The sequence below is a fragment of the Passer domesticus genome, chromosome 3 (genome assembly GCF_036417665.1).
Source record: "Passer domesticus isolate bPasDom1 chromosome 3, bPasDom1.hap1, whole genome shotgun sequence".
Lineage (NCBI taxonomy): Eukaryota > Metazoa > Chordata > Aves > Passeriformes > Passeridae > Passer > Passer domesticus.
In genome coordinates, this window is record NC_087476.1 from 29,160,254 (window position 1) to 29,187,935 (window position 27,682).

At 35.6% G+C, this 27,682-nt stretch overlaps 1 protein-coding gene across 9 annotated transcripts in view; it reads left to right on the plus strand.

Moving 5' to 3' along the window:
• The window catches only part of ADGRB3 (adhesion G protein-coupled receptor B3), a 445,229-nt gene that overhangs the window by 401,832 nt on the left and 15,715 nt on the right, over positions 1-27,682 (plus strand). For 4 of the 9 annotated variants that reach the window (XM_064412311.1, XM_064412316.1, XM_064412313.1 and 1 more), the window contains 9 exons: positions 343-412; positions 5,210-5,276; positions 7,429-7,514; positions 10,965-11,063; positions 11,377-11,548; positions 18,035-18,130; positions 19,490-19,529; positions 22,067-22,710; positions 22,869-22,982. In XM_064412311.1, coding sequence (XP_064268381.1) covers positions 343-412; positions 5,210-5,276; positions 7,429-7,514; positions 10,965-11,063; positions 11,377-11,548; positions 18,035-18,130; positions 19,490-19,529; positions 22,067-22,710; positions 22,869-22,982 — 1,388 coding nt within the window. The remainder of the gene's footprint in view (positions 1-342; positions 413-5,209; positions 5,277-7,428; positions 7,515-10,964; positions 11,064-11,376; positions 11,549-18,034; positions 18,131-19,489; positions 19,530-22,066; positions 22,711-22,868; positions 22,983-27,682) is intronic. The other 5 variants (XM_064412319.1, XM_064412318.1, XM_064412315.1 and 2 more) reach the window with 2 other exon arrangements.

Here is a 27,682-nt window from a genome sequence, read left to right on the forward strand (position 1 = left end):
TCAGCAAGGTAGTGTAATATCAAGAAATCAAAATAAAACAAGATAGAAACATTCTCTGAATATTCATGAAACCCCTTTCTAGTTAAGACCTGTCAAATGTACCAGTAATTTAGCTACATCAAAGCAGTACACCGTGGGCAGAAAACAGTGTCCTCCTCCCTGCCAGTGCTTCAGAAAAACAAATCCTACAACAGCAATGTGCTTCATTAAATAATTAATTCCATGTAAAATTGCCCGTTTTGCATTAGCTTGCCCTGTCATTTTTTGTCAAGGCAGAACAGCAATATTTTATTCAGCATCTGCTGATTATTACTGTTTTGTTTTGTTTTGCTTTTTTTTCAGGACTGCCAGCATTAGTGGTTGCAATATCAATAGGCTTTACCAAGACAAAAGGATATGGAACAGCACACTAGTAAGTCAATCTGAAATGATAAACTATGTTTTTAGTTACCAAGATAGTCATGCCCGTCAGGAACTGCATAGCACACTCTAAGGTTCTACAGGTATCCATTCACACCTGGAATTGCCCTGAGAGGGATCCACATAAGAACAAAGAGAAAACAGCATGCCAGTCTTGGACTGAGCTCAGCAAAGCACCAGGAATCCTAGATTTCATTTGAGATTTTGAAATAGCAAGCTTGTAAGAAACACTGAGCATTAGATCCACATAGACACCTAACATTTATATAGATTTACAAAAGAGAATTTTAAATGTGCTGGGTAGCCTCTGCCAACCTTTAAACATATCCAAAACTGGACTGGAAAGAGTGTCTTTGGGCACCCAGGTTTCTGCACACCAAGCAGGTACCTTGAGTTTAATGCCCCTGAGCAGCTTGGAGCCAAAGCCCTTCAAACATCTCAAAACAGTTCTCCCGTCCACCCCCCCTCTCCTGGACACTCTGATCCAGCCCATCTCCTGGACTGTGCTGTGTTTGAGAGACAGAAAAGAGGAAATTTGTGTGCTTCATTTACATTCAACTAGTACAGTACCAGTTTAGCCATCTGGCTGGCTCCAGTGTGTATTTAGCACTTCAGAAAATTAACTCCTCAGAGGGGCTGCCCTTCGATCTTCTGATGAAGAAAGAGCTGAGCCTTCCTCCAGCCAGTGGAGCACTCCTTTATGGAACTCCTAATGGAACCACCATTATGTATGCAAGAGTGTGCTTCCTTTGGTCAGCCTGTTTGGAGCTCTCCTCACGTTGCCTAAGAAATTGAGTATACATCTGGACAGAAAGAGGAAATATGACTGTGTAGACTGGTAATGAGGGCATTCATCAGCAATGTGGATGAGTTAGGTCAAGTCCTCACTTCAATGAATATTTAATTGTTCTGCTTAGCATCATCATTGAGTGAGATCAGGATTCCCCCTCCCTTCCCTGTATGTCTCACCATCTTGGCACTCCAGATCTGTGTGAGTAAGAATACAAAACCAAACCTCCTCCTGAGTTCTGGCTTCAGCCACAAAGCTCTGTAGTTATAAACTGTGACAACGTGCATCTTGAGTTTTTTAATGAGGAATGTGTTATGTAACTGAAATGCTTAATTACACTTCGAGCTGGCAAGGGCAACAGTGGTCTTAGTCCCCTTTTGAGTGCTATATTGAGAACCTACTCCTGTGAATTCTTTTTTAACTGTGTACTCATCTTGCTGGATTTTTTTTTTTATATTATTTAGTCCTTGAGCCACAACTGGAAAACATTTAGGCTGTGAGAATTACAAATCACTAAACAAGGATGTCCAGACCCCTACTGGGGATGTAGCTCTGTCCCTTGCAGGATTAATCCCATTACATTTGCTCTACTGAAATCATTCATGTGTGAGTACTTGCTTTAGTTAACATTTCTTCCTGCTTCCTTCCTGGGCTGAATGCATTTTTAAAAGAGGATATTCTGAAATATTCAGACAAAGCAACAAATCATTCATTAAGAGCAACCTGGAAAATAAAAAAGAGCAGGTCCCTGTACATGTAACAGCTCTTCTCCCAGGATCCAAATCCAGCTGACATTGTACTATGGGAGAAAAGACCAAATGAAGGCTTACAAGGGACAAATAGATCCACAATTCAGCTTTCTCATCTTATTTGCAAATATATTTTCTTGGTAATTGACATCAGAATTACATAAGGAAAAAAGTGAAAACAAGGAATGGAGATTACTCCTCCATCACCAGCTGATATGCTGTCCCACTCTAGAAGGCAGCAAAGAACTGTGTCTCGTGACAGCTGTTGGGCAGTGTAAAAGCAGAGCTCCTGTCCTGCTCCTCCTACCATAACTAAAGCACTTGTGTAAGTTTTTTAATTGCTTACACTATATTTTGCCTAATTGGTTGCAGTCAATTATATTGATAGCAACACATGCTGCTATCAGAAGCACACCCCGTTGCAAACTATTCATGTTCTTGAAGATGCTCATTTTGAGAACATTAAAAGTGAAAATTAAGGAATTTATTCCAGTTCCACAGTCCCACACATGAAGAGATTCATGGAAAAGGAGAAGGTCCAAGAATCTTTGCAGCACCTCTCAGTTCTCCATGTATATGTATTATGAGAGTGCTTGAATTGTTCACAATGGAGCCATTTCTGTGATCCTCAGTCTCTGATTTCCGTCTTTTTATCTGAGTCCTAATTATTAGACAGTTATATTTCTGTATTTTTTAAACTACAGAAGAAAAATATTTCACCTGGACTCTTGTAGTGATGGAGATACAAGGATAGAGGCTGAAGGGATTTCCTAAAAATAATTTAAAAACCCACAGAGACAAGTTTCAGGTTATCTGGAAAAGATTCATGTGTCTGAAAGCTTAATAGCTTTTTCCATCCATTTATCTACTAAATATTGTTGCTATCTCTTTTCAGACAATCAGAGCTAGGAAAGCATCACTACCAAAACTTACAGTTAATAAACCTGCATGAACTGCTCATGTTAATATACAGTGCAGATAAATTCCAGGAATTTATTGTAGCAGCAAATATTAAAATTCTGTTATATACATACTCTTGCCATGCTCTCTTAAGAGAAGGAACCAGTCTCCTGGAGAGTATCAAACATCTCACAAAATGTACAGGACACAGGAGCAAGTGTACAGATGCTTCATCACTCAGCAGAATTTTATTATCATTTAACATGGTCCCATAAAGCCACCAGTGGCTGCTCTTAACACTAATCAATTTATATGGCTTTCTGCTATGTGCACATCAGGGAGAAAGAAGATAACATGAGAGCAAAATAAAAACAACTATAAAACACAAGGGGAAAAAAACTATCAGAGCAAAGAAAAAGGAGAAGAAAAAACTAACAAAAAATCAACAAGAATTGTCTCATGGTGTATGAAGCCACCTGAAAATCTATCTGCAGTCAGTCTTCAACAGAAGATGGAGGAAAATTTCATTTCAGTCATCAGCTAGGAAATGTTGAATATATTGAGGTAATGATATCACACACTGGTGAAAATCCAGACTGTTGAAAATTCAGATTGTGTAAAAATGAGGTTAAGTGAAAAGAAGGACAACCTCTACATTTTTTCCCAGCTCTGACTCTAAGTGGAAATCACTTTTGAACAGCCATTTTACTTCATAACATGGAAAAGAGAAGGAAATATTTTTCCTTTGTCTCAAAGTGTTTTGTGGTAGAAACATATATTTTTTTTATTTAGGAAAAACTGTTCTTGACTCTTTTTTCAGCACAGATAACTGAACTTATTTTCAAACTACAATACATCAACTATTTTTATGAACTGCTGTTTCTGTCTCTCATAAACATGAAAATTTTAATTACAAGTCCTAAATACACTAAGTGGTCATCTCCACTAAGTTTAAAAGTTCATACTGGTAAGGAAGTGCACTATGAATACATTTCCCTCTCTCAGAAGTCTGTGTTCCCAGACTGACAATAATAACCTATCTTTTGAAAAAATAGTAGGAAAAACTACAGAAAATTTTGAAAACATTTTTCTTTGACATTGCAAAAATAAATTGAACATTAGTGTTGTAGGTGGTTTTTGAAGCAGGATGTAAAATAGCTTGGCATGTACTACCTTTTTAACTGTGTAGCAGATAGGAACCATTTGCATCCTTTTATCATTCCAGAATTTAGCACACTGGTGCTGTTGCATTCATGTGACAGTTTTCACATGGCTTCATTGCAATGGAAAACGCTTTTGTTCCTGGCAGTGAGAATACCAGCCCTAACAGACCATTAATATTATGGTGTGCTTGCATTTCTTTTACTTGGTTTTGGAAAGTACAAAAGCGTTACTGGAAAATAAAGAAGATATGCGTGATTCTGATGTGAATGTTTCTGGATATGAAATCCAAGTAAATTATTTGAATGTATATGCTGGAGTTTCCTTATATGTAGGTGTGATCATGCATTCAAATAAACATGCTGTTCTTTGAATGTGTAATCACTGGGAAAATAGCACAGCTGCATTTACTTCAGTGTGTGAAGCTCCTCTTCTTCTGCAGATATGAAAAGCTTTACATCATAGTATATAAAATATTTAGAATTTTATTCTGTAAGTGCTCTGTGTTTGGAAATCTGATGGTTTTCAGTGAAAGCCCTGATGCAGAATGACAAATTCTTTGAGATTAGGAGGTCTCCAGAAAACACAGTTTTCAGATACTTTAACATGTACATTTAAATTGTTTGCAAAATATTACAGGGAATACTGAACAGATCATATATCATAGATGATTTTTCTCTAATGGAGTTATTGACTTTAAGGTGTAGTTCTAATAGCAATTATTAAATACAGGATATGCAGAAACCTGTTTTTTTTCTGAAGTTCCATAGTATGGGTGCTTGACTCTTTAATAATTTTTAAGTATAGAACTATCAGATATGGTAAGCTAGAAATGTTTCTTGATGTCTATTTGGCAAGGTTCAGTTAACTCGTCCTATATGATTAGAGGAGATTCAATAAATATTTGCAAACTTACTTTCTGTTGTGGTCTTTATACACTTTGGCCGTTTCAGTTTATGTATAACTAATGTTAAAGATTTTGAAATGTTAACCACTGGTAATAGAAATATCTTTCACTTCAATCTTTCACTATCTCTACTTCTTCATATCAACAAAGCAGTTCTTTTTTGTGTGTGCATATGAACCTCATACATCAGAAAAATATGCTGTATTAATTATTAATGCTCTCTTGACAGTATGTTATACTTATTTTTAATTTGTGTTAGTTCTTCTCTAATGTTCTTTCCAGCTGCTGGCTGTCTCTGGAAGGAGGGCTACTTTATGCTTTCGTTGGACCTGCAGCTGCTGTTGTCTTGGTAAACATTAATATAATTCCCACTATTTTTGTATGAAATGATAGAAAGTGCTATGTCCATTATAAAAGCTTAGATATACAGCAACATTGCATATTGCTGTAAATACTGGGATCATTGCTGTTTAACATGCCTTCAGTATTTTGAATACATGATTCATTTGATTATATCAGTCCTTTAAACCAATTATCTCTCCATGTTTACACGGTAAGCTGTGAAAGAATAATGTACTGATTAGTGGCACAGAAAACTTGTTACAGGCATCACTGAGTTATTATCAGTAGCATCTACGCAATTGTCACTGCCTTGTGAAACTCAGTGACAGTCTTGATAGAGTGCTGCTTGGCAGTGGATTGCTGTGCCAGCAAAAGCAACAGAAGGAGTGGAACCTGCCAGCATGTTCTCCATGGCTACTGTTTTTGAAGGCAAAGAAAAAATTGTCATAGCTGGGAAATGTTACTATTTGTGTATTGATCTTCCACATCTCTGGACATGCATTTAGGTGTAGGAATCATTTCTGCCTAATTGTAGCTATCTGCAATGTAGATTTCTGCATCTAAGTCAGTTATCCCAGTCATATTTCATTGTCAGTGAAGAAAAATACATACTTTTAGAGATCAAACTATCAGAAGTATTTCAGCTGTCTACTTCAGGGTAAGATGAATTACATCCCTACCTGTGCCATCGGCTATCAGACATCTGCTCTGCAATCTGTATGGATTTTTTTACAACAATTTATTTAGCATTTTTCCCTTACAGATTTTGAATCTAATTATTCTTCCCACTCCAGAAATTTTGTGCTGTGATAACTCTATCAGCACTGGTTATTTCTGGTTTTCTCTTGTAAAAGAGAATCAGTCTTATTAGTCATCAAAGATAAAGCTATTCAACTACGTGAATTTTCCTGAAATGGATGTTTACTACTCCCATAGAGTTTGTGTCATCGTTGCCTGGAGTCAAGCCAGGATCCTTTTGTACAACTCACAGTCCCTGTCATGGTAGAGGAGCCAAGGATGTTTACAAAAAGCCAGTTATAATTTTCACATGGAAGTAACTGTATGTTCTCTGTTTAATTGGCAAGTCTTTGTTCGGAGATGTTGGAAGTTCACAGTCGCAGTTTGCCCTGCCATTAGCTGGTAGCTGTGGAAAGGAGCTGTTCCATGCAGCCACTTGAGCCTAAGTGTTGGAAGCCAAAGAATTATATAACACCAGCTGAAAAATGTTAATGCTGAAAATAAAGTTGAAAAAGAATTGGCAGAGCAAACTAGCAACAATTAGATATTTTGGCACAAGTTTTGAAAAACCAGTTTGAAAAGAAAAAAGGATTTTCCTTCTTTAATAAATAAAAAAAAGAAACATTCTTTTAATAGAATCAAAAGTTGGTTTTACCTATTTGTAGGGCCATGCAGAGACAGGTTAATAGAGTTCAGTTCAATAATACAAATGGGTAATAACAGTCATTAAGTTGTCCATTAAATGCCATTAATATGTCCATTAAGTGCCAAAGTTCAACAGCTAAAACATTTGAATTTTTTTTAGGTTAGATCTTCAACCCATGTATGTGATCATAACACCATTTACTTTGTGGGGCTAAACAGACATCCCAGGAATTTATCTGGTCCACAAAAATAGTAAATTGCAGCCAAACGAGGCTCAAAACTGACATTTTGGTGAATGACATAGGCAGTGATTTAGGTGCAGAAAGATACAGAAAACCACAGGCAGGTTCTGCATAAGTGGGAACACCCACATGGGCCATAAATGTTTAAAAAGGAACTATGCTCTGACTAGCTCTTGCCTGTGCAGAAAACTCAAATTGCAGTAGTTTTCCTGGAATAGGATCTATATTGGTGCAATTAAAACTGACAAAAATATTCAATTTATATTACTCAAGCTTCATCAGACATGTACACATATATAGCTTGATACCAGGCATAATTCAAGTTCCCAAAACGAGCCTGTTGCAGAGTGTGTGTGTATGCGCCACCTTTTTGTCACAGCCTTTTGATCTGTTCAGGGACGTTGCTACACAGTTTTGAAGGAATGCTCAAAAATGTAAGAGGAGGCATTTTGCTGGCCTGTAATACAATACAGCCAGGATACAATATTTTACTTTAGGCACTGGAAGATCAACTGTTTGTTTTCTGTTTGACAGGTCAACATGGTGATTGGCATTTTGGTATTTAATAAACTTGTTTCCAGAGATGGAATCCTAGATAAAAAACTCAAACACAGAGCAGGGTAAGCAACAACTGGGTTATTTTAAAGCATATTAAAATTTTATTACTAGTTTTCAATTACAGATATTCAACAAAAATTCTTTTGATTGTGCTGTGAACTTTTATATCAATGTAACAGTGTTTCTAACAGATTCCATTAATCTCAAAAGCTGCTGTTGCATTATCCTGAGGGAATGCAACTGAAAAAAACTAAATATAACAAAGCACAAGTACAACAGTATTAAGTTAATAAGAATGAGGATTTGCAAATCTGAGCAGAGGTTTCACAAGATGGTTACATGTGTAAAGCTGTTGCAGTTAGGATAACAGTTTTGTGAACTCTGTGTACTGAAGGAACTGACTATTTTTGTCTAGCTTTCAAATTTAATTACTATGGCAAGAAATATTGTTCATTTGTGCTAATAGTTATAAAATATATTTTACAGCAATATACCCCTTACCTAGGTCAATGTTATTCTGCCATTTTGACTACATTAAGAATTTGCCTTTGTTCTTGCATCCACATAACATCTACATAGGTGTATTTTCTAAATTAGTGTAAAAGAACATCAAAGTAAAACAATCCTCGTATTTTAATTGTTAAAAAAGAAAAAAAAATTGTCTCATTGATTATTTACTTGTATTTATGCAAAAATTCTGTTTATTATCAAAAGAAGAAAAGATTATGACAGTGGTGGTATCAGAAACTGTTCTACTGTGGGTGACTGCAGCAGCAAACCTAGATTCATTGCATATTGGCAAAAAATATTTCACAACTGCATCATCAACTTCCCAATGCTTATGAAAGTGTATTTAAACTTTGACTAATGATTTTTTTACAGTTGTATTTTCTAGTATTGTATTTTGGGCCAGGTTGTGGTTTAACTCCACCAATATCTGTGTTTCTAACAATGATAAATGATAGTATTTTCATTTTTCTATGTATTACTGCTATGGGCAAAGTTATTGCAGATCCACTTTTAATTATTTTAAAATTACATTTTTACCTGTAACTAACAGTAGCATTCCTAATAAGTTTGATGTGTACATTTATAATAAATACTTTAGCTGGTGTGATTTGCGTTTCATATTAATGCAGTCAAGTGTTTCCGTTTTCAGTTCTTCCACCATCATTTTGACAAACATGTACCAAACCCTGTATTTTTATTTCTTCTGTTTCCCTCTGTTTTCATTAGAAAGTATTCATTTCATAACCTTACTTTTGTCTACATTGCTCCATCAACATTCTGAACTCTGTAATAACATTAGTGAAATCTAGAATATTATAAACCTGCCCAAATTATTTCAAAATTAGCAATGACTTAGTAATCACCAATTCAAATTCACCTATGCTCTAATTTCAGTGATATAAGGAGCTGGGACAGCCACAGGTTTGGCTTTGTAAATTTTGTAAGGATATTCAAACTTCGATTTAACTGCTTTGTTTTTTTTCTTCCTCAGCTACTCTGTTGTAGGCTATAGAAATCTATTTGCTTATACTTTATTTTCTTGATGAAACAAATAACTTGTTTTCTAATTGTACAACTTAAGTAATAAATAAATATTTTATTTCAAAATAATCTATCTTTAAAATAAATGGGTAAAGAATCACAGATTGTTCTGTTAAACCAACTATTTTGGGAAAATATGTAGATACCTTAATGAGAAACAACTTGTGTGTTATTATGAGATGGTGGCTTAGCAACAGCATTTTTTGATACTACTTGGCAGATGACATCTCTTGAGTCTATCCTTGGGGCATAGGAATTTGTTCATCATTTGATCTCCTCTGGAAAGGTGATTGTCACTCATTCCTCAAGTATCTTGCCAGCCATTCTCAGGAAGACAACTTTATTCTTCCTGACAAATATTAAACTTACCTTTGTCAAAAGTTCAGTCCTAGGATTTAAAACAAGTGAATGGGGCAAAACATACTAACTCAAAATGCTTTTTATCACCTTAATAAGCCTATGGAGAATCAACAAGTGGGAAAAAATATGCTGATGGATCTCAGTCACAACCTCAGTCCTTTTACTGGTAAAAGAGGAAGCATATGCAAATGCCCAGGCTGAAAATTTACATTTGGTTTATACACACATTAAGTTCTATTATTATTTGCAAGATCCAGAGCAGTTTTGTAGAGGTAAAGAGAATAATTCAGTCTAATAATGCTGAAGCACTGCTAGGCAAAGATAGAAAGTAGTTTTACAAACTTAGTTTATACTTACCCAAGGCATTTTTCTAGTCCATTCTTTAATCTATTTTTTTAATTGGTACCAGTTGATGTAAATTCACCGAGTTATTTTCTCACCCCAAAATCATCTTATAAAAGATCTTGGTTCTCACTGGTTTCTTACAGAAGAAACTGCCTTTTTATGGGAAATATACTTTGCACTTTTTAATGGAAAATCTTCATTTGGTTTTTCAAAGTGGAAAACACTGGAGTTTAATGTTGTTTTGGACAGTATGTTAAAAGTCTTGTGAGTGCTGTGTTTGGCAGTAGCAAAGAGTTCATTTGGTTGAAATAGCTGGGAAAAACCCCAAAATGTTATTTATATTCACCATGTTGACCACTTTCCAGCTGGGAATAAGTAAAACATCCTTCCTGTCAGCTATGTCACATCTTATTCAGCTACGATTATTCCCATTTCTGATAGCAGAAAGAGAAGGAATAGGAAAAATATTTATTTAGTTGATTTGAGAAGCTGATTGCATGCTTTATGGAGAACTTAAATTTCAGGTTTTGTCCTTTAACTCTTCTGATAGGTTCAGAGGTACAATTGTCTATACAAAATGCTTTGAGCTTAATGCTTGTGTACTGTGTTTTATTAAAAGGAAAAACAGGTCACCTTTTTTAGTACCAACTGATACTTATTTCATCAGATTCCATATGTTTCAAACCCTGTATTCAGACCTTCATATGACATGAATAAAATCATTCCAGATATTAGTGGGCCATGCAGGTCACTAGTAAAAATCTGTCTATGCAGTATGGATGTACTGATTTGAGGCTTGAATAAATTTTGCAGGTTTCTTTCCCTGTTAATGTTCTGCAATGGTCCATCTTTCACACTTCTCTTTTAAGTGACCTGTCTTCTTTCTCAAGCACGTTTGGATGCTACGGTTTTTTATCAGGTCTGAATAGAGGGATTTCACTTTGTGTGTCTATCCTAGCACGTGCTTATGTTTACTTCAGTGTACTGAGCAGTTTTTGATCACATTTGGGGCCTTTTTTAGACTAAGTGGAAGAAATAGAGTTTGCATGAAATTAAGCCCCGTAAATTAACATGTAAAGCTAACAGTAAGGTAAAGTACAAAATACAGTTTTGCAACAATATAGAGCATTCATCTTGAATAAGTCTACTTACTTTTTCTGCATGACGTCATATTTAAAAGCTAAATTTCAGTAGCAACGTTTTTTGGTGACAATTCAATATTTTGTTCTTTTTGTGGGTGTTCTGTTTGTTTGCAGTCAGATGAGTGAGCCTCATAGCGGTTTGACGCTCAAATGTGCCAAGTGTGGAGTAGTTTCAACAACAGCTTTGTCAGCCACCACCGCCAGTAATGCCATGTTAGTCCTGATCATTTACATCTTCTTGTTACAAATCTTATACAGTGCATGTGAGACAATAGTTTGATGATGACAACTGTGTTTGCTAACACTGTATAAAGTGCTAAGCACATTTAAATACTTTTTTTTTTAAATTGCAAATGTGTTTATTAACTGAATACAGGATATTCTTTAGAACGTAAAGTACAACTGTTAAATTCTTGTCTATGATTTTCAAGTTAAATTGATAAAGTGATATCCTTAAATATGTTTTATTTAATGGTGGGCTTTGAATATTTTTTTCAATATGCTGCTTTTCTCTTTTTTTCCATAGGGCATCCCTTTGGAGCTCCTGTGTGGTGTTGCCACTTCTAGCACTGACTTGGATGTCTGCAGTTCTGGCCATGACAGACAAAAGATCAATATTATTTCAGATACTTTTTGCAGTATTTGATTCATTACAAGGCTTTGTTATTGTCATGGTCCATTGTATTCTCCGAAGGGAGGTGAGAAATGGCTTCCCAGCTTTCCAAAGGGCTGTGCTCCGGTTAATCCCTCAACTGCTCTTTGATTTTATATACAGCTTGCTCTGCAGAAATATATTTCATGGAAAGAGAAAAATAATTTATGGTGAGATGCATAGGAACAAGTGAAAGAGAAAAAGAGAAAAAGAGAAAGAGGGGGAAGATAATTTAATTTTCTAAGTGCAAAATATCAGTATAAAATTTTACCAACTTAATTCAAGGTGGTCTTTAATCAATCCCAAGTACAGTTGATGTCTAAGCGTTAGTGTTTCCCAACGAGTACAGGCAAAGACAAACATGAATGCCCTTCTGAAGACCAAAAGCTATAGATTTTTTTCACTGTAAAACAGGATCAAATGCAACACTTTTTCAGCTTATATTGTCCCTGAAAGAGGGCACAAGGAGGTGATGTGTTATGTTGGAGAAGATCTACCATCTCAGATCTACAAACTCAGGTACATGCTAAAGTTATGGAGACAGCAAGGATGAAGACAGATGAGTGCTGTGAGAACAGCAAGGATAGCAGTACCCTGGCCTGCCCTTCACAGCTCAGTGCCACCTGCCACAGGATTCATCACTACTGAAATCTGACGGCAAAGCTCCTACACAAGTGCCCTTTAATCTGGCTCTGGTGACAACTTCTCTAACCTGCCTAACCTGCTAACTAACCCCACATTTTATTGAGACGGGTTTGAGAGCAGTAGCGTAAAGCTTTCTTGGCAGGTCTGTGGTAATAGGGCCCTCCATCAAAAATGAGCAGGTGGAGTCCACCAGTCCAGCTCTCTGGACTGGAGAGTAGTTCCTGGTCCATGGGCATACCTATGTCCTAGCCATTTATCAGCTTCAGGATGTTTACCACACCAGTAAATCAGATTATAATTTCCAGCATATTTCCCTGGGATGGACAAGAGTTATTTCAAAACCTCAGGACTAAAATGTAACCAAGGAAGATGTTTCAAGAAAGGTTTATTGTCAATGCTGAGTGAGGAATCTCACACAGGGATTTCGCTTTTCACCTCTTGACACCCTTTAAACACTGAAATTCAGTACATTAATGAAAAATAATTATGAGTGACATAATTTATTCAATTCTTTCAGCATTGCGCCACTTTGCATGGATTTATATCACTGTCCTTCACAGTATGCATATGTGATTATCTTGCCAAATAATGAATTTTTCAATTTTAAAAGAAAAAATCAGTGTATTGCGAAAATTAGCACCTGACATTGTGCTGATTCTTTCTCACTTTAATCACTCTGTTAGGAGCAGTGAACTTTTGTATTTCTTGGTTTATCAACTCTCATACTGGAAGGGGCTTACCTCATTTAATAAGTTTTCTTTTTTCTTCCTTTGACTTTTCCTTTTGTTCAGGACAAAAATATGAGCAGAATAAGAGATAATACTCAAGAAAAATCTATTTTATGTAGAACTGTCTTGCAATCCCCTTATTTTCTTTAGCAGTTTCTTTCCAAACATTATTTACATCTGGGAAAGAGGGTAGTCTCATCTGTAAATCTGAAAGCACTCATTTCACGTGTTCTTTTAGTATAATGGTAAAACACTGCATCTATTTTCAGTAGGATAGTGGTTTCATACTGGTTTTCCTCTCTGTGAAATTTTTGTATTCACTGGGATTTATTAATTAGCCTAGAAAGGGCATACAACCTCCCAATTACTGTCCTAGGGAATCATTTTTATTTTAAAATATATACCTTTTCCTCAAGGTTGCATGTGAAACATTCAAAACTAAAGCAGTATGAAAACTGTCTTTCACAGAGTCATAGAATACTGTCAGTAGGAAGAGACCCATAAGGATCACTGAGTCCAACTCCCTGCTCCTCACAAAACTACCTAAAACTAAACCATATGACTTAGAGTTGTCCAGATACTCCTTGAACTCTGACCATGGCTTGGAGCCATGACCAAGTATGTTCCAGTGACTGACCACACTCAGGGCAAAGAACCTTTTTCTAAAGTCCAGTCTGAATTCCCTGATTCATTTCTTGTCCTGATGTTCTAATTCCATTTCCTTCTCTTGTAGTTCCATTTTCTTGTGTCTTCTGTAAGGATCCACAGAGGCTGAAACATACATCTGGTTATCAGTCATTGATTTCATCAAAAAAATACCAAAATCTATGAGAAATTCTTAATATAACTTAGCAAAGCACAGTATAAAATAAAATTTAAAAAAATAATAAAGCAGCAGTTAAACTTGCATCAGTGCAGTAATGCAGAAGCTTATTTGGAAAAAAATGTATTTTGACTGTTGATGAAAGATTAAAATCAACAGATATCTTCCAACAATGCCCTAAGCCTTGAATTAAAGATGGATTTCCTATTCTATTGACAGCTGTTTGCTGCAAATTCTTCATTCCCACGGAATGCTTCACTAATGCTGAACATTTCATAGAAACGCTCTTGTCTGACCATACTCACAGCTTAGACTGTGGTGATTGAGATGGAATTAGTATTTTCTATATGTAACTCAGTTTCCAAATTCGTAGGATACCTTGACTGGAACCACTTTTAGCTCACTGTAAGCAATATGCAAAAATATTGGATTATAAGTGTGATTCTAGAGGAATCTTTTCTTTAGGTTTATGTGTCAGAAATCAGCTAGTTATGGTTTATTTTGTCCACTGCTTGTTTAGCAAAACACACACACACGCACACACACACACACACATATATATATAAAATAACTGCAAAGAATCATTACTCTGTTTAACAACTCACAGAAGTTGCTCCAGCAAGTCAGTCTGAGCAGTTACACATCACAGTTCTAACATGGAAATTCTAGAAGAAAAGCATTTTATAAAGCAGCAAAATAATCTATTTACCTGGTGTTTTTAAAAATTTATCTCATGAGAAGACTTCCCAGGGAGGCCCAGAAAACATCAAGATTTGATAAGGTGCTGCCTTATCAAAATGGAGGAGAATGTTTCTTCTTCAGCCATGACAACTTAGGCAGAAGTAAATGCACAGAGACAGCTTATTCACTAATTAGCAGATTATCTCTAACCAAAATGATGATAGTGGTGTTGGTGGAAGACAAAGAAGCCTAGGTATATTGCTGATTTAACTCTATTTGACAGAACACAATTGTAAACTGGTCAAAACACTTGAGGAATTAATTAAGGCACTACTTTTCATATGGGAAAAGAACATACATAGAAATTTTCTTAAGAAGCAAAAAGAAGTAAAAGTTGATGTAATTGAATTAATTTTGGTTTCAAACTTATTTGGTTCAGTTTGTAGCAGTAAAGTCATAGGTGTCTACTGCACAGAAAGAGATGAAAGTCCAGTAAGTTATGTTTCAGTCTGACTCTTGGCCTGGATTTCCAGTTCCAGAGACCCTCAGGTGTGTACAGGCCAAGAGAGTGGGCAATGCCATCGTTGCACTGCACATGATGCCTCCCGGCTGAAAGAATAGTCTGGTACTTTTGGTTGTCTGCAAAAGCATTTAGCTCTGCCAGTGCCTCTCAAGGAAATCCTGCCAGAATATTTGTCACTCTTGATGACAGCTAGAAAGCTATCTCAGTTATAGCCTATAAGATTGATCTAATATTTATAGCATGCCAGCACAGGCAAAACAATAATTCTGACTATCAGGGGGGAAAAAATTTGGGGAGGAATATATGTCCATAAAATTCAAACAAAGAGGACAGCCATGCTTTACTATGCCTTTATTGTCATCACATCACAAAAAGAGACAGACTTCTACAATTGTATATAAAAGCCCCCTTTTTTTTCTCTTAGTTGTATTGATATAAAGATAAATTATGGAAATATTTGTTACTTTCTCTAACACACTGTATTGAAGACCTTTTGTGACAGGAGCTGCATTAGGAAGCCAGGGATTTTCACCAGCTGAGATATACAACTTGAAAAGGACTAAGTGATGTGTCATCTATTTCTGTCCATCATCAATTCAGTGTCTTCTGGAAAGACATTAAAACTTTCTATACTTCTATTTCCTAACTTCTAAAAAGAATATGATACTTTTTAAACATAAGACCTATCACAGGCTATTTGGAAATTTTGGAAGAAAAATGCAAAGTAGTTAGATAGTAATGCTTTATTTTGCCTTCTTAACCCAGAGAGCCTAGAGTTGTTCTTTTTTCCCCCCTCACCTTGCTGTTTAAACACCTAATAGGACATTGGAAGATGGTGATGGATGTGTCACAGAATGATACAAGGGATCAGCGTTGAAGCTTATCTATCTCAGCAAAACAGTTTTCCTGATCTGCTTGAACACAAGATGCTTTGAAGCTGACTTGAATCACACTTAGTAACTTATGTTAATGCTGGTGATGGGAGGAACCCACATGTAATTTTTTCTTTAGCTGTGCTCTGCAGAGTAGAGAGCATTTGGATTAAATTCATCGTTGGCGTCTAGAGCCCACATTTCAGAATTGCAGGAGAAAAATAAAAAGTACATGAGTAGGGCAAGGGTAAGTTATAAAAGCTTGGAGCTGGTTACTGTTGCTAAGGAAACTACTTCCCTGGTATCCGCACGTTCATCACATCTGTCTCTCCTTCTCTGCCCAGCTCTAAGAAAATCTTGTAACTTGATGTTAAAAGGCAGGGGGGAAACAAGATTATGTTTCAAAGTAAAATGTAAAGACAGCACAGTCTTTACATACTCAAACAACAATTTTGAACAAACAGTCTAGAAGAGTAAGCTGGTATTTAGAAAGTTCAACCATTTTGATTCTGACTTGAGTGAGGACATCTAGAAATTGAAACGTATGTCAGTATCCTGGATAATGCTACATTTTACATTCTGTTAACATATTCAGATCATACGCTGCTTGCACCTCAGAAGCAATGTAAGAAACATGCACATTTAAGAGGATCCTAAAATCAAGATTCACTGCTTTAATGTAGAAGGCACTGAAAGTATGAAATGAGATTCTTGAGATCTCTAGACCTATTAGAACTAGAGAACCTCCATGAACAAAGAGTCCCAAAACTTAGGAGGGCCATTGTACAGAGTGCAGTGAGACAAACAGTGTGTTCTGAAGTAACAATGCTTTGGGTTCATGTACCTGGAGATGAGATTCAGCACAGCTGGGGATGCTTTGAATGAAGCATTTTTTTATTATATTTTTTGTCAAATCACTGTGTCAATGCTTATCCAAGAGTATAAAACTCTGAAGTGTGACCTAACTTCAGCATTGATAAAGTGAGAAAAGACTTGCATTAAATTTGCAGCAACTGGGAGATGCCAAATTAAATTAACATCAAAAACATGGAAAACCAAAGTAAGTGTAGTGACCTAAAATCACAATCTGAATTTCAATACAGCACACTTTAAGTTACAACATGTGGTAAGTCTTGGTGTTTTGAAATCAATCCAAACCTTCCCACCTTGCTTCCTTCTTCTTTCTGCCCTATTTTTGGCTCCTTCCACCTGCAACAGTCACTTATCAAGACTGCAAAGCACTTCTATTAATTTAAGGGTTGAGGCCTTTAAAAATTGCTTTCTATTTAGAATGTTTTTTAATTTCATTTTTGCTTTTGTGATAGTTTCTAAACAACTCACATTAGAATATGGTACATTTAAAGGAGACAGCTTCTCACCAGAAACAATTTATGAATTATCCTCTTCTGCTGTTCACAAAATGTCCATGAGTAGAAGACAGTTTTATCCCTTTTAATTATTCTGAATAAGACATCAAGTAATACGGATAATAAATGGAATGTAGTTTTTTGAGGCATTTCATTCATAGTACTTTTATATTTGAACAAGAATTTGGATCGCCCAACCAAGTTCCTGTTTCCCGAATCACATCTTGCTTTTGTACTTTTAGGAAATCTGTGTATGTGCAAAAAGTCCACTTTTCTTTCTGTGCTCTCATTGAAGAGAATCTGGAGAATTTTATTCCTAGAAGAGATGCATTAGATTCCCTGTACATGGAGCTAAAGATTATTATTGGAGTCAGTAATATCTTTCAAATAGACTTATGCTTTAAAGTACTGTTAGGAGATTACAATAATTGTTAAGAACAGATTTCAATAACTGTCTGATTACAATAACTGTAAAGAATTGTCTTTCAAGAATCATACATTTATCAAGAAGAAGATACACTTTTTCTTGCAATAGTTAGCAGTATATCTATTAATCTTGTTGTCAGATGTCTACCAAAGTGAATAAGAAAAAGCCAAATACTATCACCAAGATAAATGTGGCTTAAATACTATATAATCACTGTCTAGTAGCTAATTCTGGCCATACATAAAACTAATTCTGTGGTCTGAGTGTGATAAACTGACAAATTTATAGCAGTCACAAAGTATAACAAATGTATGAAATGACAGAAATAGGCATTTATATTTATTGCCTCTGATTTATGAAGTGGGCTAAAGAAAAGTCATGCATCATATTCCATATGATTTCATTTAATCTCTGCTAGGAGTCTATGATGTTACACAAGAATCAGTATAAGATATTTTTTTCACAGGTTCAAGATGCTTTCAGATGTCGGCTAAGAAATTGCCAGGATCCAATCAATGCAGATTCTTCAAGTTCTTTTCCTAATGGACATGCTCAAATCATGGTTAGCTTTTATTTTCTTCTTTGCCTATGAATTTAGTGTTTCTAACAGAAAGAAAAACTTACTTATTATATGTGACAGGTTTGCATAGCTGAAACATTAACAACTAAGTGGAAGACTGTTTAAGTTTTCATCTGTTTGCTTAAATATCTTAGCTAGTTTTAAAAATTGTTGATGTGATTATTTAGTGGAGCACAGTGAGTTAGTATTTTCTACCAGTGTTTTTTAGGACAAAAGAATCTTATATAAGAGAATAAAAAAACAATTTAATTTTATTGTGACTTTTTCTAGTGTTGGTGTAAAGAGTACTGATGTATTTCCCTTCATGAGGTCTTGAAAAATGTTCTCAAACAAGATAAGGAGAAAGTGCTAGACATTCTAGAGGGGGAATCTATTTAGTGTGTTAAATTAAGAGATAGTGAATTTTGCTAATATTATTAGATAATGTATTAAGACAACATAGTGGTCTCTTCACTTTGAACAGTTTGTCATTGATGGTAATGGGGTCAGAATCAGGCCCTAAAGACATGCAAGGCTCAGCGAGAATGCAAGGTACAGCAAGCAGATGCCCTTCAAAATGACGACTCAGAAAAAAGAATTTAATGTTTGGACCTCACAAGCAAGAAAGAGATCAGTTTTACTGAACATTTAACATGGAATAAACTTCTTATGAAAATAAAAATACAAAGTAAATAAATTCTCTAACAGAATAAATAATTTTGTTTAACTAGGAGAAGAGTGCTTTGATTTCCAACTGTTAAAATTCTTTCTTATTCTCACAATTAATTTTTGCATAATGAAATAAATTATAGTTGTTTTCAGGCAGTACAAAAATTTTATATGACTACAATAATAGAAAGAAATTACAGCATTTTTCATAACATAAACACAACATTTACACACATTAATGAAGTTTCAAACAGGATGGACTATTTGAATTATACTTATTCATAGTAATTTGTATTTCAGGCTATTTTTCATACCTCTTTTCATAATATTACCATGAAAATCTTCCTTAAAGAAGATCCTTTGGTGAGATGTAGAAGTTATTCTTCCATATACCTTAAAAACTATACACTGTATCATTTTTTTTAAATTATATACTCTACTTCCACCTATTCTATTTTATTTTTTTCTGGTCAGGCAGCATACTTTGAAAACCACCCAGTTATACTTTAGGAAACTTTGTAAAGCTCTGCTGTTGTAAAACAATGCACTTCACCTTCTCAGCAACAAGAAACCACTTTTAACAGACTATGGCCCTGTAAATAGGACATTTTGGAAGTGCTAGTTGGAAAAAAGGTATTGTGGTTTATTTTGGAATTATTAATGGCTGTTCTGATTCACTGTTTCTTGTTACAGACTGATTTTGAGAAGGATGTAGACATTGCTTGTCGGTCAGGTAAGAACACTGAGAGGGTGTTTAGCCAACAAAAACTAGTCTTGTACAAGTTTCTTGTGAAGTGAAAATCAGAAAAATATTGGGGTTTAGCAGTTTTTAGGAAATGTTTATTAATTTAAACAAAACAAAATGTGAAAATTATGTCACTTTGTGAATACATTATTTAATTGTGTTACTAAGGCCATTAACTAGAATTAAACATTTGGAAGGTAGTCGAAGGTTTGGCTGTCTATTAGAAAGCAAATAGTTGTGGCAAGAAGATAATATTTAATGCATTAAGCTTTCCTTCCCTGGTACACAAGCAAATGTGAAAACATCATTTTACTTTAACACCAAAAAAACTAGTGTACCTTGACTGCTGTGTATATGAAGGATGCATCAATTTGCATTCATGTTAAAGAGAGTATGTTTTTAGGACTCCACATGAAATCAACAATAATTTAAGAAAATTAAGTTTTATTCCACTTTAATAAGAAAATTTGCAGGGTTTTTAAAGATATTTCAGTATTGTGATCTTTAATCAGTTGTCTGTGTTTGTTTCAGATGTTGTTAAAGACAACACATTTTGAGCTATTTATTTACCAACCTTGTTTAAATAGTGTGCTATAAAATAAATTACTATTTAAACGCTACAGAAATTTTTTCATCTAGGACATATTTCCAAAGGACAGTTTTTCCTAGGGAAACAGTCTTGCCTAAACACCCTCAGTTTTCAATAAAAGGAAAGAGAAGGAGAGAGTGTGTCCTCTCTATGGGGTGAGTCAGAGCAGAAGCCTGATTTAGCTGTTCTGCATCAGCCACCTGAAGGACACTCTCTCTTCACTGGCTAAATGTGGAGCCAAGAAAGCTGATCTCATTAAGGTGAAGTTTGAGTTTCCAGTCACCCACCTTTAAAAAACTGCCAATTGAGTTTCTTGCTATGTAGACTTAGTTCTTCCCTACAGCTCATTTTTAATATGCACATGTATTTTGTAGGAATCAGGATAGGGCATTGTAACACAAATGCCTGTGTGTCACCACCATCCAATGCAGACAAAAATCCATCATCGATCCATGTAGTTCCCATTTCTGTGATAACATAGCTCTGCAGTACAGAGGGCCTTGTCAGAGGTGTCCTAAAGGAGATTGACTCTGAATGATGTTATGAACAGGCTTTACCTGATAAGCATTTGAACTCACTTTCTGATAATGAAAAATTTAAGGATAGCTCACTGCTTCAAATAGCTGAACAAGTGTCAGTGGAAACAATGAAGCAGACACTGAGTTCAGGTATTTGTGCACAATTGATTAGAAGACAAGTTATTGTTTTCATAATGGAAAAAAATGTGTTAGTTTAGTGTGAGGAAGGAGAGTCAGATGTCTTATGAGCTGCTTGCTGTGGAAAAAGGCAGTGAACTGACAGGCAGGTACTGGGGGATCTGGGTCATCAGAGCCCTTGGGCAACCAGAAAAGATGCAAATGTAATACCTAGATACTTGAAGCTGTCTTTCTGTCTCAGCCCATGAGCTGGGTTTTGTTGTATAAAATAGCACTGGTGTGAATGAAAATATTTTCAACCAGGACCAGAAAATTCCTGCAGCCAGCTGGAATAAGCCCAGTAATTGGCTACTTTAATTGTTTTCTACCCTTCTTCTTTCATTATAGATTTTTGATTATAGACTTTTTTTTTCTTTTTTTTTTTCTTTTTTCTTTTTTTTTTTTGGTAAGATGAGTAATTGTGGTTGAATAGATACTTTGCTTTTGAAGCCATTTGTCAATGCTTCTGAAAATTTTGACTTTTTTAACAGGATTAGTAACTTTTACATGTAAACCTCACCCTGAAAAAAATCGGTGAATGTTGCTACAAGTTTGACCAGGAAGATCTAGGCCTAGAACAGAAGTGGATTATGACTCTGCTATAAAACATGTTTATATTCTTTATAACCTTTCCAGATGCAGTAAAATATTCTTTCTGATACCAATGGAATTTCTTCCCAATGTGGTGATTCTTTTGTCACTTTTATTTAAAACATAATTTAACAGAGAAGAGTTTTTAAAAGTCAGTGAAAAGAAACATTTAGGAGTTTAGGAACACATGCTCGTAGTTATAATCTTATGGTAGGTCATTACAATCGATTGACAAAATGATTCTGCCTTACAATCTGTTTGACATTTTCCAGAAGGTTATATGGAGTTAATAACAGCAGTAGGGATGTCATAGTGTATTTTTTTGGAAAACCTTTAATGAGTTCCACATGGCAGGCTTGTGCTTAAGCTGTAAGTCACCTCAAATCTATAGAAGTCAGTAGGAACAAATGAAGTGTTTTAATTCATATAAATGACTGGAGCTAGTCAGAGATCACTGTCAGTTATACACAGGAAATTAAGAGAACAAAAAACCCAAAACCTTAGAAAAGCTTGGAAATAATAAGTGGAAAGAAAATAATTTAAAAGATGCACTGGTAAAGGAAGCACTGCTAGATAAAGCCACAAGAAAAAGCAGTGTTATATGGTTGATATGGTTTCATGCTGTAAGAATCCTGTTCTCTGGCCCACAGTTCTGCATAAAGACATTGGACCTTGCAGAGCAGCCACTATAACAGGAACACTTTCTAGAATTTCACTAAATGATGAAGAGGAGGAAAAGGGACCAAACCCAGAAGGAATGAGCTATTCAACCTTGCCTGGAAACATCATCTCCAAAGTCATCATCCAGCAGCCAACAGGTCTCCACATGCCTATGAGTATGAGTGAACTGGCCAATCAGTGCTTGAAAAAAGACAACAGTGAGCTGCGGAGGACTGTGTATTTATGCACTGATGATAATTTGAGAGGTGCAGATATGGACATAGTCCATCCTCAAGAACGGATGATAGAGAGCGACTATATAGTCATGCCCCGGGGCTCAGTGAATACCCAGCCATCACTGAAAGATGAAAGCAAAATGAATATAGGCATGGATACCTTGCCTCATGAAAGGCTGTTGCACTACAAAGTTAATCCCGAGTTCAATATGAATCCCTCTGTAATGGACCAATTTAATATCAATTTAGACCAGCATCTTCCCACCCAGGAACATATGCAGAGTTTGCCATTTGAGCCCCGCACAGCAGTGAAGAATTTCATTGCCTCAGAGCTGGATGACAATGCAGGATTATCAAGAAGTGAAACTGGATCCACAATATCAATGAGCTCTTTAGAGGTCAGTGGTGCATAAACAAATTGCATGCTCTGTTGTTCTAATTTTATGATAAGACAATAAATTGTGTCTTGTGTCCACGGGGTGAAGCTAATGTTTTAATTCAGTATAAATTATTGTTTGGGATCATACACTGCTGTTCATATTTCTCTTATTATCAGAAGTGTTTATACCTAGAAAACAAGACTAAAGTTTCAGAGCCAGTCTGTATGAAACAATATAGTTCTGGAGATTTAACATTCCACACGACTGCCGAGGATTTCGTGACCTACCAGGTAAAGTCCACTGGAAAATTCTGTGTTGCTATGAGAAGAAAAACTATTCCTGCAAGATACAAGTGTTAATCATTGGCCCTACCTGCAAGCACATGCAGTTGAAAATATTTGCCATTTTATTGCTGACAATCATATCTGTCTCAGATATGATAGGTCTGATTCTGCTCTCATTGGTGTAAATCTTGGATTCTTCCATCCAATAGTTCACCAGTTCCTGATTTAGTTTTGTTTTGCATGTGCATGCAGGCATTGGTACAACTGATGTGTGCAATAGGTGCAGGTGGGCTTCGTGTGGAGTATCAGAGATTCCAGTCAGATTGCAAAAGTGAACTGAAAAGCCTTTAAAAGGCTTTCAGTTATTACTACAATCTGTCTCTGGGATTTAAGCATTTCCAAAGTGAAAACTATTGAAATAAATGGTTAAGACCTAAGCATCAAATACTGCCATTCTTATTAAGCTTTTATCTGTGAAAGCCAGGAGTGAGCTGGAGTTAATTTCATACTTGGACCTCCTTAAGAAATGGGAATACATTTCACCAGCATGTCAAATGTTGTGAAACATGGCATTTTGTGGGACAGAGAAAGACAAATGAGAAAAACATGGTACTCCCTCATTCTCTAAAAGAAGTTACACATGGAGAAAAATTCTACTTTATGTGCAAACTTGAAGCCATTAGCTGTTACTGTACAGTGTTTAGACCTGCCTATGTAGGGAAGAAGAGACTCAGCCTTATCTTTCAATTTTTAGATGCAACTGTAGCTGATACTTTATAAATTGTGAATACTTATGGATGCTTCTTTTAAAATGGAGTTGAAGTTTTATGAAGTTTTATGAAGAGTTTGTGCAGAAGATGAGAATTTAGATTTTTTTAAGAGATATCTTTACAGGCTTTAAAAGTAAAATATTTTTCGTGCTGTTTATATTGTGTGTGTACTACCATAAGTTTTTAGAAGACTTGATTTAACTTAAAAATTAATAGAAAATTAAGTGTGTGGATCTGCAAGGAATCAAAAATTATCCATATTTTGGTTGTTGTTAAAGTGAATATGTATAATCATGAACAAATTTTCAAAATTATTTCTAAAAGATAGTTCAAGTGCTTGCCCTTTCAGTGTTCAGATAGATAGGCTCTTTCAAAGCAAGTCTGCATTGTTAAAGAAATTACTGCCCTCAGTTCAGGTATATTAGTTAATAGATCTTAGGTGGTGTACAGAAGTTCTCAAATTTAATGCAACCCCAGAAGCAGAATAGCTAAGGTCACCTTACAGCAGTATCCTTTCCTGCCTATCTACAATGCCATCTTTCAGATCATTTTTGTCAGATATAGAGGCTTCAATCCAGTCTAGTTAATATTAGACATATGGATATGTGAGGAAGATTCATAATTCTTTGAGGAGATGGACATATATGCCACCAAACCTCCGCTATAAATAATCTGCTGGTGATCCCTCGTTTCTTCCATTGGTAACAAAGTTCATGTAGGACACCTTAAAAAAAAAAGAAGGAGATGTTAGTTAAGTTGTAAAAATTATGATAATAGTTACTTCATCGTACACAAAATTATAGTTCCTGACACCACTGGGATATAGGCCTGAAAATTGATCAGTATAATGTACTGCTCCTTTGAAGTTATTTTTCTAACTGTATGTGTATCATATTTTAACTTTACCTCTAAGATGGGATGTAGACATGGAATCTCAGTCACCAGTCTGTATATCATTTTTATGTTCAGGAGGGACTAATAAGTATATAGTAGAAAATGCAGTAAAATATTACAAGATAGTAAATATGTAGTCTCTTCTAACTTGGGAAGCATACTAAGTTTAGCAGGCTGTATTTTGGTCCAGAAAGCAAGTTATGTTTGTAAACCTCATGAAACCCAGCATAATCCCATGTATTAGGAAAAAAGCACAGATATTAGGGCAGGCCAGAAATGAAGGAAACCGTTTTGGCTTTTGTGTCTACCTTTGTGATTTCTGACATTACTTCATGAGGATGTCCTGCACTGAACTGAAGATAAGGATGTGCTGCACTGAACTGAAGATAGGAACATGAAAGAAAATTGTATGTAGAAGAAAACCAGAGTCTCAAGCAGATCCTGATAAGCAGATCCAGCCAGAAAAAGATTGTTTTTACTATTCAGTTGTGTAAGAAGCAAAATGTTATTGGCTGGAACTGACCACCTGGATTAACTTTTGTGGCTGCCTTAAACAAAGTGAAAATGGGAGGGCAAGGGATTTGTTTTTTGGAAAGTTGCAAGGCTTTTCAAAAGACAGGGTTTTGTCAGACATTATGGAGCAGCAAAACCTGCAGCAGGACATTTAAGATCACACTGTCCACCTCTTTCCTGACAGAGCATGACTAGACCAGCTCTAAAGGAGGAGATCCTGAGCAGCAGAAAGCTTCCCTCTCCTATCAGCGTGTAGTCAGAACATATCTACAATATCAGCACAAAAAACATATACCCTGACTTCTAACTCTGAAGGGAGGATCCACCACCCCTACCATTAAATATCTAAATGTAGATATTCCCCTTCTGAAATGGATAAAGAGCTCTTCCCATCTGGCTCCCCTATAGAGTCAATTGAGACAAATAGCCATTTTTAGGCTGTTTTCAGACATCTGCTCCAAGATGAAGTAAATTATGTGCATGTGTCTCTTTTCAGATTCCATAGAGAAAGCCAGAATGAGTAGATCAAACACAAGCATCAAAAATGTTGGTGTCCTAAATTTTGTCACACGCATCCTACTGTTTGTCACAAACTTTCTTCTAAAACTTTTATATCTATTTTTCTTTTCTGAAGGAAATGCTTAGATGTGGACAACTAAATGGTTTATTATGTCTGGAGGAATTTTAGTTTGCAAAAGATAGTTTGAAAATGCCATAATATTTACATACAAGTATTGCCCAGATAAATATAAATTCAAGAATGTGCAGATTCGCAATGTGCAAATTGGTGATTTTTATTTTATTTGGTATGCACCCAACAGTACTTATGTGATTATAGGCACAGGCAGGCATATTAGCACAACACAGAGTTTCTGAGGAGGACTAATCAAACATCTGGTTAATCTCCTGAACATTCCTTATATGCATGGATTAAAACTGGCTTTGCTACCTTGGCATCAAAGTGGTTTGTAGTATGCTCCTTCAGTTCAAAGTGTTTTGATTTTAATGAAGAGAACACTCAATACAGTCTTTTGGAATGGTTTTTGTTTTGAAAATGTACACTGAGTGTTGTGCTCATTAAAATGAAATTACTTTGAAGTGAAATATTGCATTCCCAGACACTTAGATGCAGAGGAAAGTTAGGAGGTTTAAATGTAGAGGAAGAAGCTGATCTGGGAAACATATCTCCAGGAAAATAATTAATGTCTTTTATTGGGCAAAAAAATGTATGGAGAAGTAGATACCTGTGAAGACTTAGCTTTGTGGAAGAAGAACGAATGGTTCTTTGAAGGGAACTATCGTTGATGTAATGTGAACAGAAATGGAAAACAGCTGAAAGAAGACAAAGACTATAAAAATTATAAAATTAAGAGCATTCAAATACAGGCAATAGAAACTTTTTAAGGGGGGGAGGGTGGGGAAATGTCATGTGCTTTATAAGAACAGGAAGGAAGGACTTCACAAATTATTTGTCGCATAAAGAACTGGAATTCTCTTTCCAGACTCTTATCTTCTTTATTTTTCTCTGTCAGATTCTGCTGTGAGATCTTTATGTATAGTAAGCTGATTGTGTGACCAAAATAATCCTTCTGTATTCATTTATGAGAGCTCTTAATACATTCAAAGACAGTCAACTCTGTAGGTCCTTGGCCAAATCACTGACAGGGGACTTGAAGAAAATACTATTACAGATGAGAAAATAAAGGGATATGTTTAAGATAGTGAGCAAAGAAAAATTAAAGCTAGATAAAGAGCAGAAAAAGACATTCAAAAAGAGGTGGGAAACATGGCCAAAATGGAGAAAAAACAAAATGAAGGTATGAGGAAGAATGAGATAAAAACAGCAGGGAAGGAACAAGGTCTAAAATAATAATAAAGAAATGCCCAAACTAGGAAAAGAGGGGGAAAAATACAAAGTTAAAGTAGTCAATCTCATCAATAAAGTACCAGAGCATCAAGCAGAAAAAAAAAGCAAAATGTTGTGAAGTCATTTTGATTTATGACATGAGAAGTAAAAAAAAAAGAGAGAACAAAAATAGAGAGATGAGCACCACAGGAATTTCTTCTTTATCATGTTTCCACATTGCATTTATTTTCAGGCATTCTGTATCTCAGATTTCTATCCCTCCCGTTCCTCATTTCATTCTTCAATAAGCTGTGGAGATGGCTCTTGCCAATTTTGTGACTCAGTAAAATGAAGTCTAGCCCTGTAACAACCCTCTCTTTCTTTCACTTGAGTCAGTAGGTCCCAGAGTCCTCTGACTTCGGAAATTGATGCAGCTTATTTTCAGGGTATCTTACAGAAGTGGGGCTAGAATCAGGCAGAGTTTATTGTAGTAACTGAAAATGTGAAAAACTGAAGTTTTAGTCAGTCTTGTAAAATGCAGCATATATTGCAGACTTCAAATTATCATTGCCTATTTAACAAGTGCTACATTTTCCCTCAAAGCATTCAGAAACACAAAGCAAGTGTTCTTAGTTGATGGAATAAATAAATATGCAGGCTGCACTATAAAAATAGGGAGCAGC